The following is a 12,683-nucleotide window of genomic DNA, read 5'->3' on the forward strand; positions in this document are numbered from 1 at the left end:
ACCAAGACTCAAAGTGGTCAGTACATTATTTTATGCAGTGCATCATTTGGGACAACCAAATTTCAGAATCCGTCATGGAATCATTTGCTTATGATAGATTATTGTGAACAGATTTTGTAGCCATATACCGTAGCATTCAGATTTCAGTAGTGAGCTTACTTTTTCAATGTTTTAGTTTGTTTAATTTATTATAATAATTATTATTTTAATAACATAAAAATCATTAGCCTGAAGTTGAAGTTTATTGCATCAATTATTTTAAGGTTTTTTTTATTGTGCAACAAAACTGCACAGTCAAGTTAAGATGTGTTTTTATAATTAATGCTGTTATTTTATGTAATTTATATATTATGAATTGTAAGTACATCATGCACTTTAATGTGGGCTTATTATTTAGGAATGTACAACACAGGGAATTGTGCCATACCCTAGGTTTTGTAAAATGCCCCCACTTTTTTCAGCATTGTTTTCTGTATTTTACTGTACCTGGCTGACCTTTTCAGAGAGATAAGCATTGATAGCCTACCAAGTTTACAAAAATGTCATAGTTAAACTATGGTTAGAGTAGCAAAACCAGGTAAACTTGTGGTTTTTAACTACAATAACAATATTTTAAAGGTTTTATTTTTTAGCAAAGTCGTAATTTATTTCTTAAGGGGTGAATTTGTAATAAATAATGCATAGGTTACCTTGTAGAACGCATATAATATATTGTGTAATATGCTGTTTTAACCATATAGTTGGTTGTTCGCAGTCACCAACAGTAATATATATTTAGATACCTTTGATTTCTGCCTCAGTACTTCTCTCCTCATATCTCTCACTCGTTGTCAAAACGAAAATAGCCGGAAAAAGCCGAGCCCGTTGCATTCTGGGAAAAAGGAAGACTGAAGGCGGTCGCCATATTGTTTTATTCCGCAGATTCACTGGAGAAGAAAGCAACAAACACTTCTATTAAACGAGGTTATATCAAGCAATTCTACGTTTAACCAACGCACAGCGTTGCATGAAGTTGTCGCAGACCGTGCTGCATTCATAAAAACCCTTCTTAGCGCGTCAATAAGATTTAGTTGTGCAAAATATGGGACGCTCAAGGAGCCGCAGCTCGTCCCGGTCCAAACACTCAAAACACAGCCGCAAACGGAGCCGCTCCAAATCCAAATCTAAGAAAAGGAGCAGGTCGAAGGAGCCAAAGAGGAACAGACGGTCCCGCTCAAGATCCGGCAGCAGGAGGGACAGAGGAGGCTCACCACCCGACCGAACAGACATGTTCGGCCGGACACTGAGCAAAAGAAACAACGACGAAAAACAGAAGAGAGAAGAGGAGGACAGGAGAGTAGAGATTGAGAGGCAGAGGAAGATGTAAGACTATTCACGTTTGTCATGTTTATGAAACGAAGACCGCTTAATGTAAAAAGAAAATGCATTGTGCCAATAGCAATACTAAGATCAATGTAGTTGTTTGGAACCTCTTTTCTTTGGGATGACAAAAAAGTCCACAATTTTGAATTGTCATTCGTATTTCCAGTCTGTTTTGGTGGGTGATTGCATCATATGTATATATATATATATATATATATATATATATATGTGTGTGTGTGTGTGTGTGTGTATGTATGTATGTTTGTATGTATGTATGTATGTATATATATGTATATATATATATATATATATATATATATATATATATATATATATATATATATATATATATATATCTTACATGTTGCAATTACCCTCCAAGACAGACTAAAAATACAAATATATATGTGCAATACAATTTAAAACTAACAGACAGACCATGAATCAATCAATTTCTGTTGTAATGAAATTAATGAAAGCAACAGGATTGGCATATTTAGAGGACTTGACCACAGTGACATGGATGACATGTTACTCATGTCAAAACTAAAAAGCTATGGAAAAATAACAGGAATGAAATGCACCATTATTTTAATGAACATAACAGGGCTGACAAGACATTGAGAACACTGATAAAATGATTTGTATTTTATAAAAGGATTTAGACTTCTGCTACAAACATTGCTCATCAGAAAGGTATACATAGAATAATGTATTCTACATACATACAATATTGCAGATGTAATATTTGTATTATATACTAACTTAAACCAACACAGAGCGTTACATGAAGTTGTTGCAAACAGTGCTGCATTCATAAAATCAAATCGCATTTATTTGTGCAAAATATGGGACATGCAAGGACCCGAGGTTGTCCTGGTCTAAACCTTTAAAACATCGCCACAAACAGAGGGAATACTTAGAATTTGGGTACCCAAACTCTTTTCTGAAGTGCCTGTGTCCTGCAAAGTTTAATTTTAACTCCATTTAGAAACATCTACACCTGGACTAGCTAATCAAGCTCTTAAGCTGTGGTCACACGGCTCTTTTCTCCCCATAGACTTCCATTCATATGCACACGAATGCGTCAGACCGAAAACGTAAGCTTGTGTGACAAGTTTTCGCAGTTCGCTGCGTTGGAAAGTTCAAGCTTGGGGAACTCTGACCTGCAAAATCACATCACATGATTGCGTGAAATCTATCAAAGATCAAAACATGACCTCTCTGGACAGAAATGTAAAACTAATCGCTCTATTAATGTCTAATCATTTAGTTTATTCCCGCCCCTTTTCGCAGCGCCGTACAACAGAATTTCGCATGTTCAAACTATAGTGTGACCGCAGCATTACTAGGCTTTCTAGAAACATCAGTTCAGGTGTGTTGATGCCAGTTAGAACTAAAATCTGCTGGACACCAGCCCTCCAGGACTGAGTTTAGGCATCCCTGACTTAGAACAATATGCAAAATTGCATATTGCAAATGTAATATTTGTATACCATACCTTTATCAGCATGCATATATACTTATTTAAATCTCAAATGTGTGTGTTGCAATTCTGTCTGATTATTTCCTTGTGAAACAAAAGGCACAGATTTTCTGCAATAACCATGTAACCGCTGTATTATATGGCCATATGTATAAGTAGACCACACAATCAATTCAGTTACATTTCAAGAAGTCAGACTGTTTAATATTGATAAGGAGCTAATATATTCAGCTAGTGACCAAAAAAAGTGACGTTTCATATTACCTACCTGTATTCAGGGAACTTTCATCACTCTGTGGACTCTCATAGTCAGCTGTCACACATCAGGTCATCTTATCACTGAGATCTGCTGCCCATGTTAGCTGATATGTCTTTGTAACCATTACAGATCGTTGACATGTCTCTTTCATGATTGGAGACCACCGGTATAATGTTAAGAGGTTTGTGGGAGAGAAGGGAAAATGGGGAGAATGTAGTGAAAGAACAGGAAGAGAAGTGAAGCAGCCCCAGGCTTCATCTTCACCCCGAGTAGTACATTGTAAACGAATTTAGGGTGTTTTAAAATTCAAAGAGAGACCCTGGATCGAGTTTCATGACACTGAAATCAAATCAACAGATTGGTAGATTTTGTTTTGTTTTGGCTCTGGGCAATGTTATGGTCACTTGATTCAGTATTGTGTCTGTGTTTTTGTGTTGCTGCTTAAGGCCAGGTGTGACAGCTTGCTCTGCTTAATGGTTTACTCATGCTTAAAGTGTAAATAAAGCTGAAACATGCTTTTGTAATCAGGAATCCTTTTGACTGACAGACTTTGCGTTATGGGTTTATAATTTCTTAGTATGCGCAACATGTTTTGTTTCAGAATTGTGCAGATCTCACAGGTCAACCCTACCAGTATCAGCTTCCTCCTCAGGGCTCAGTACTTTTGTGCAATGCAGATTGTAATGTTTGTGACATTCGATTGTGAAATTTTTGATAGCCTTTTAAGCTATGTACAGGATGTCAATCCAGCTAAGCCTAATGCAAATCGGGGTTATTAAAGTCAACTAAATCCATTAATTTATTTTGAAATATGTTTATGTGTAAATAATTTGTTTTATAATATGTTTAATATGTAAATAAAAAAAAATTGTATATTATATACAAAACCTACAGGCGTTTTTCAGTATATAGTGCTTGTTTTTATGACTATCCTGGGGTCTCGTTTATAAATGTGGCATGAAGCAAAAGTTTTAAAAACCGTTAAATATTTAAAACTTTAAATTATCATATAAGCCATGATCATTGAGAAGTAATTTTTTTTCTGTGTGTGTAATTTCCAGCTTTTATTAAAAAAAATATTTTGTAAAGAAATTATATGTTGAAATTTAGTAAATTTTCCTCTTTTGAAAAAAAAAAAAACACAAAACAAATTTTATTTTAAGTATATATAAATTAAATGTGTAAATTTAATCAAATGTATTGGGGGAAAAAAAACATCAAATAGCAGAATTTCCCCACATTTTAATCTGTTCATGGTAAATAATTAAAATACTCATTAATATAACATTTATAATTTGTATAATTGAAAATTAAATTGTTAAATCAAGTAATGTTATCTTTCTGGTATCCTCCACAGCCGTCAGCAGGAGATCGAGGAGCGTCTGATCGAGGAGGAGACGGCCAGGCGTGTGGAGGAGCTTGTGGCGCGACGAGTGGAGGAGGAACTGGAGAAGCGGCGTGATGAGATTGAACATGAGGTCTTACGGCGAGTGGAGGAGGCCAAACGCATCATGGAAGCACAGCTTTTGCAGGAGCTAGAGAGGCAGAGGCAGGCTGAACTGAACGCCCAGAAAGCCAGAGAGGTAACGCTCGGTCGTTCGGAACACAGCGGATCTCAGCCGCAAACCACACGCCCACAGCCGTGCCACAACCTGACACTTGTTTACCCCCGAGACACTGCAGGACCAGCAGGGTAGATGCATTTGAGTAGATTAATAGAGACTAGGCAGTGAAAATAAATAGTAATGCTTATTTCTTTAAACACATTTATGATATTTTGAGCAGACTGGTTAAGCTGTTGTTTAGGAAATGCTAATATTTAGACAGAATTTTGAAGGTCCAAAAGTGACTGTTCACCTAATTTACTTATAGTTTACTTTAAACATCTGCAGTTTCTGATTTATTAGTGAAAAACACCTCATACTATGGATGCAATTAATGACAACCTTTCAAAATAAAGTTCAAATAGTAGGATGCTCCAATCGGGTCTTTTTCCAGTCGATACAGAGTACCGGTTCCTTGTCATGGTGATCGGTCGATACTGAGCACTGATTCTGATGCTTCAAGCTTTATAATGCATCAAGCATTTTCAGTTTTAAGCATGATACTTAAGTGGAGATCTTGCCTTACCTCAGAGAATAAATTAAAGATGTTGCATATAATTCCTTAAATATTAGAAGCAACTTTACAGAACAAAATAGATAAAACATTTTAAAATTGTCAAGAAAAATCACTGATAAAGCAATTTGGAAACATTGCAAATCATGGAAGAACAACTCAACATGTCTCGAAGTTTGGAGGGCATTTGTTAAAAAGCACACCTATAAATCCATTACTTCTTTACTAAGAGGAAATAAACTAAAACTGGTCCATAAACTACGGTTTATTACAAAGCATATATTACTATAATTTTTATTATTAAATGTTCAAGTAAAAAATTACTATTTTTTAATATCCCTTGTATTTCCTGCCAGGATTAAATGAACTTAGAATATAGGTGAGAACGCAGAAAATACATTTCTGATATTTCAGTTCTTATGTGTCCTCTGCTTGTAAACTCAGAAACAAACAATTGTGATCAGTTCATGAGATCGCCCAGATTAGTGATTATCGGCCGATGCAGATTGGTCAGAGCATTCCTATAAATTATGACAGAAAAACGACTAAACTTTGAATAAATAGTTTTTAATTGGACAACAATTGGACATTTTCTTTGTTACTAAAATTTTATTTAGATATTGAAATGCAATTCAAAGAAACTGAAAAGAAAATTTCATGCAGTTTGGGGCGTGATTTTATTGGGTGCTTAAATAAGGGTATTTTATGATTGAGACTTATGCCGAGTTCAGACTGCATGATTTTCAAAGTAGTCGTGTCACAGATGTTTTCACACTGCATGACTATCTGGGCTAGTGTTTTGTCACTGCTTTGTTTAAACTGCAAGATGGATCGGCGACAGGGGCTTTCACATTGCATGACTTTACAATAGGAAGAATCGCCGACAACTTCGTCCAAACTACGTCTCACAGCCAAAAACACATAGTATATCTTTTGTTGTTAACTACATAACGAGAAAGATGCCTTAAATGGGGTAGAAAATGTACTTATTTGCTCACCTGGGTTTGAAGGGAATTAGCAATTTCTCCTCTACTTTCTTTAACTTTATGTATGAAACGTCAAACAGACACGGGTGCTCCTGTCAAACCTCCACTCGTTTTCCTCCATTTCTTGGGTCCAAATAAACTGAAAAGGAGCACTTTTAACTTCTCCCCCTGCCTCCCGCTGGCCAGCAGGTACACACTAACAAGTAAATGCTGCTCTCTCATTGGCTGAAGGTGATCGCCGATGATATTTTCAGTCAAAACTCATTTCACACGTTAGGATTTGAATCGCCGACGGCTCCAGATATTTAGCATGCCAAATATCTCCCAGGCATCAGCGACTCATCGTCGATTCTCTCAGATCGCGTCTTTGATAGTTCAAACTGTGTGATTGTCACTCACGTGCACAAGCATCGATTTGCCTGATATCAGGCATTTCTCTTTGATTTCTCAAAACCTGTCGGCGAGTCAAATTCGGGGCTAAAATCATGCAGTCTGAACTAGGCATTAGTTTACTCTGCACAGAAAAGCTCTGTACTTTATTCCTAATACTTCAATGTGACTTGACTGAATCAAACGCACCTCAAGTGCCCTCTTGGGGGTTTCAAGTGAATGTTTTGCCACGGCTGTGATAGACCAGTATTACGTTTCTCATCTTTTTCTTTTCCTTTTTATTTCCTACCCCTACCCTGCTCCTTTTTTACTCCTATCTTTTATGAGTTTACTGTCACCTATGTATGGAACTGTTTGTCTTCAATAAAACGCTTTTGTTAAAAAGGTCACTCTGCGTTCAAACCAGGCCTGTTTTTGTTCATGAGCTGTCAGTGTGAACATCCGCCATTATACACCTTGAGAGGTCAAGACATAATGCTGTTTCGGATGTTCCAAACACACAAGACCTTTTGAGGCCACCAGACCGCACATAAACTTGTTAATTTGCTTAATCCATAGCTTGTAATTCCACCCATACCGTAAAGGAGGGTTACTGTACTGTAATTGTAAAGACGCAATGAGTTATGAACGGGAAACTAATTCCCTTCCACAAGCACACACAAAATCCAGCGGCTCAGCACTAATAGGGTTAGAAATGTGCCCTCCTTCTGTACGTTTCAGATTTGTGCCCATCATCTGTAGCCCTGGTACTGAACCATTAAATGAATCTGTGTTATTGTAGATTTAGCGTTTGCACATTTTAGCCTCATTTGCAACATTAATCACGAAACGCTCCACTCTTGCTATTGCTGCTCCTCCATTGCTGTCTTTTGTGTTTTATATTGATTTATTTTTGTAACTTCACTTTCCTTTGACTCTTCCGTTCTTCTGACGTCATTAAAAGTGCAGTGTTTTAAATGTACTTTTGTGTCCTCACGATTTGCTTTTCCTCAGGAGTGCTGGCATACGGGTACACATACACACACATGCAAACACACACACAAACAACACCACACACACAAGCCACTTAGCTTAGACGCCAACACATCACTGTTTTTTGTTTTCAGACCAACACCTCTAACAATTGATCCCACCTTTGTGTTTTTACAGTCTTTAACATCGTTTAACATTAATAGCCTGACGTCCCCACACGGTAATGTTGTATGATTAACATAATTCCTTTTCCTGGACTTTGCTATATATACTGCATGTGGTGTTGCTGTGTAAGAGCACTAGCTCGTGCTAGCAGCTCAGAGATTTTTAAAGGGGAGGTGCTGCGCTGTCCAGGACGGGACACACGGGACCAGGCAGTAAATACTCACCCCCTTTAATCAGCAGTTGTGTAGGTACAGTACACAGTCAAAGGAGAAAGGCGTAGGTATACGAGCATCGGTGAGCCACTACTATTCACTCTCTCCTTTATTTGAGTTAATCTTTCTTTGTCTCTCTCATTTTCTTTTTGAAACTTCTTGCTTATGGATGCTGATAGTTAAAAAAAAGAATAAAAATAGAGAGAGAGATATAACGAGATGATTTTATTATATTTTTATCTCTTTTTTTTTTTTCCTTTCTCATCTGCAAACGAATGAGATTCTGCGATAGTTGTCGATGTGTTGTCTTTACATACCTGTTGTGTATGGATGTTAATGAATGTGTAAATGATTGTTTGGATGTCTAAATATTGTGGCGGGGATAAAGGTGTGACTGAATACATCCGTGGGTGGGTTTTTTTGCTCATTGTTGCATACATAGAGGTTAGCTTCAGACTTTTGAATCTGCAGATCGAAATGTGGAGAGCGGGTGAAAGAGTGTGTGAGTGTAGCTGTGTACCTGTTTGTGCAAGTGTAGACATGTTTGAGTGTGCAACGTGAGTTTATGGGGACTTCTTTCATTGGATGTGTTTGCCCTTGCTAACATGTCACCATGTCTCCCCTTTAGGAGGAAGAGAAATCCAAACGAGTGGAGCTCGAGAGAATTTTGGAAGAAAACAACCGAAAGATTGCTGATGCTCAGGCTAAACTGGTACGTTTTCCCCACTTTTTTAACAAAACATATGAGTTATTCTAGAGGACAGGAAAAAATATCCAGGACAATAAGCCACACAATTATGTCCAAAATCATTCACAAAAGCAGTATTATTTTAAAATAAAACAAAAAATCTTATATCACAGGAGAAAGTTTCAAGTCATGGCATTGAAATTTTAAATTCAATGCAAAATAAATCAACAGGATGAAAAAAAATAAGTAATTTTTTTTTTTTTAAATACATTGAAGGAACCTCTTCAAATTAAGATGCATAAAATTGAAAACATAATAATTTGAACCGAAGACTATGAATGATTTCATCCAAATTTAATGCATCTTGATTTATGAATCGTTGATATTTCTAATGGAATAAAATAAAACAACTGATAACCGCAGTGTGGTTTATGAGTTACAATAAAATTTTCAAAGTTAATATAATGGACCACAGTTAGTGAAGCATAAGCATTTAAATGGCTGCTCCCTATAAATTATCCTAAAGAACATTTTGTCTTATTGTTTTCTTCAAAGGTCTTCGTTACCTTCATAAAATTGGCACAAAAAAAAACTGCAACCTGATGATACTTGGATGCAACTTGAATACAAATTTCACACATTCCTAACCCCAAATGTACTTATTTAGTTACCTAAAAGCATGGATTTTAAATGTAACATTTTCAATTTTGAGTGTTTGTGGGTCAGCAAATTATCATTCTGTTTTCTTTACAAATGACCCTGAATTTCCTTAATAATCAATTAAATAAGAAAATTTTTTAAAAGGAATTAGTGATGAATTAGTCTTCTGGGTATTAATGTCAGGCCTGCAGTCCTGAAATATTTGTTATGCTGGTGAAAGTCATAGTAGCTCGTAATATGCAGGGTTCCACACAGTTCTTTCATGTTGTCCCAATACAATTTGATTGTTAATTCAATCGTTTATACAAATTGAAGTGGATTGAACATAAACCAGTTAAGTTGTCCCCAAAAAAACCTTAAGAAATGTGTTATTTCAACTCATTTTAAATATGTAGTTTAAAAAAGCAGCAAAAAAATGTTTAGAGTGTGAGATGTCTTTGAAATCCCTGTAATAGTTAATAGTTCTTTGATCATTCTGTGAGAAATCATATTGGCTAAATACCCGGTTAAGCTGCAATAATCATAGAAATTAGTTCATCAAAAAGGCTCCATTGCAGAAAACAAGCCAGTGGATTAAGAGTTAAAGCCTCTTGAGGAGTTATTTTTCCTTAACTTTATTGGTGATTCTTCTGTTTTTGTGTTTATACTTTCCAAGGTCGTTAGAATTACGGGTTGTCTTTTACCATAAAGTAGCTGTTCTCCCCATCTGTTTGAGTTATTTAGATGTTTATCACTGTTAAGTCATTGTGAAGACTGAAGTGTTTTTTCCAGCTTACATAGTGGTAGAAGAACCTGCCCTGACTGAAATTTTTAGTCTAAGGTTTCCATATGGATTACTGGAAGCACTATTGTAGTTAATTAAAGTGCAACTTTATATATTAGTTTTCAAAGAAAACTGTTTTTAATGCTTGAAAAAGTCACTTTTGCTCATGTGTTGTTTTGTTTTTTTCAACAGGCTGAGGATCAGCTACGTATAGTAGAAGAACAAAGGAAAATCCATGAGGAACGCATGAAGCTTGAACAGGAGAGGCAGAAACAACAGAAAGAGGAACAGAAGATGATATTGGGGAAGGGCAAGTCCCGACCTCGTCTCTCCTTCTCTCTCAAAGCTACAGAGTGATTTCTCTTCTCTTCTCTTCTCTTCTCTTCTCTTCTCTTCTCTTCTCTTCTCTTCTCTTCTCTTCTCTTCTCTTCTCTTCGGATGTGAGCTTCATGTTGAAGTGAATCAGAGTCTCAAAGAGAGTTCTGCCCTGTGTGCTCTGCCCTCAAGAATTGCCCTTCATGATCCCAGGAATTCAAAAAAGAAAAAAACATTTGGTCCTCATGCTTCAAAATCGGACTTGCAGCAGCACCACCACAGACTTTCAAATTGGCTGCCATCATTTGCAATTCTTCCATGTATTATATTGATATTTGACACCGTTATGCTGAAGGCACATTCAAAAAACAGCAAAAAAAAAAAAAAAACAGGGCAATTTTCCCTTTTAATGGCAAGCAAATAAGAACGGAAAAAGTGTAAATATATTTGTGTGTGTGTGCGTGGTTGCTTGGTCAAAATATATCAGTGGTTTGGGAGCTCTGTTGGTTCAACCTCAATTATTTAACTACTGTGCTATAGCATTCTGAGCGGAAGTACACCAACGTGTTTTAAGAAATGTACATTAGCAGGCTTTTGGTTTTGTTTATTTGTGAACGTTTGTGCAGGAGTGCGAGCGCTTTTCATGTTTTTTTAGACTGCGGATTGAACCCCTAAAACCATTGAGTTTCTAAAATGCTGCTTAACACTTTGTTCCTATAATCACCTGATCGGAGCTGCATTTCTAGCATTGTAACCTAGATCATATTTGACCTTTTTTGATACATCTTATTTAAAGGACCCATTTTTAAAAACAGAGAATGAAAAAAAAAAAAACTGAAAGATATGAGTGATAATAACTTTCACAATACAAACATTACAGTGATTAAAAAAAGGTTACAATGTTACAAAGCCATGTAATGTGTCTAGTGCTCTGTTGGTACCTTAAGGAAAGCGGGAATCACAGGTAAGACTAGTTAGGGTGTGTATGTGAGCGAGTTTGTGTGGGTGTATGAGTGTATGCTAGAGGGTGTTCTTGTCATGTGGTAAATTACCCCTCTCCTTGTGAACTGGGACATTTAGTGTGTTGACCAATAAACCCCATGAACACGACACACTGCCTGAATCATGTCTTTTGTTCTCTTGGTGAACCGCAGAGTTTGTCTGCTCTGACAAACTCTGATATTCTCTTATGGGATTAACTGCTCTCTTGCTTAATTTAAGACTTTATTTAATCCTACATAAATTTCACAAGACACCAGTGAATCATTGCTTGTAATCAGGTTAAGAACTACAAAAAAACACCACAAAAAACTTTTTGAAGTGTTTGTTACATTTGGTCGGCATAAGTAAATGTTAAAATAAAGTAATTATCATACAACATTTTTGAAATGCATAATGAGTATTAAGGGATTTGTAAAGCAAAAAGAAAACAATCCCCAAAAAAACTGTTCTCATTAAAAGCAATGCTAACGTCATACCTTGGAAATCTTTCTGATGATAAACTTAAGAACTACTGTTTTAATATAAAGATTTTTTTACACAGATATTTAGTTAAAAATATTTTTGGCTGAGCTTTTACAGTAATGTTAATGTAATATTAGGTAATGTGTCATCTAACAGAAACTAAAAGGGTAGTACTTTATTTTACAGTTCTGTTTCACATGCACATACTGCATACTTGCCATAGTCATCACATAAACGTGGTGATAAGGTACTTTCCTAGAACCAACCTCTAATACCATAAGTGACATTGTACTTTCTTAGTTAAATTAAATTAAAGTACAATACTAACATTATCCCATAGTTACATTGCCAGAATTTTCTACATGTACTAAATTAAATAATCTGATAATGTTAGTAAAAATAATAAGCAAATGTAAGTTCACAGTGAATTCAATATTGGTAACAAATACAACTCAGGATTTTAATAATACCTTTGTAAATGTTGGAAGAAACTTAAATATTGCACTTATTAAAGTATAGTGCACACACTTAAAAATATTGCACAAACATGGACCATTCCTGGTTCATGTTAACTAATAGAGTCAACTAATATTAAATGGAATAAATAAATATTGCAACAAAAAGATTAGTTTAATTTCAACTTTGTTTATTGATTTAAATTATATTACAGAATCCAGCAAACAGTACAGAATGTTAACTTGTAAAATATTTCAGAATGAACTTTCCCACCCCAACATTTGTTAATCAAAAAGTGTAAAGTGAAACACAATACTATAAAAAATACAAACACAAATAATAAAAAAAGATAATAATAAAAAACATTACATTGTATTTTAAATTAGT

General features: G+C 35.6%; 1 protein-coding gene across 1 annotated transcript; it reads left to right on the plus strand.

Annotated features, from left to right (window-relative positions):
• Positions 1-875: 875 nt before the first annotated feature.
• arglu1a (arginine and glutamate rich 1a) lies at positions 876-11,210 on the plus strand. The gene is given in 4 exon segments (NM_213216.2): positions 876-1,362; positions 4,465-4,690; positions 8,579-8,662; positions 10,254-11,210. Coding segments are annotated over 4 exon segments (756 nt in total). The 5' UTR covers positions 876-1,081; the 3' UTR covers positions 10,419-11,210.
• Positions 11,211-12,683: the final 1,473 nt, after the last annotated feature.

The sequence above is a fragment of the Danio rerio genome, chromosome 9 (assembly GCF_052040795.2).
Source record: "Danio rerio strain M-AB ecotype USA chromosome 9, GRCz13ab, whole genome shotgun sequence".
In the NCBI taxonomy this organism is placed as follows: domain Eukaryota; kingdom Metazoa; phylum Chordata; class Actinopteri; order Cypriniformes; family Danionidae; genus Danio; species Danio rerio.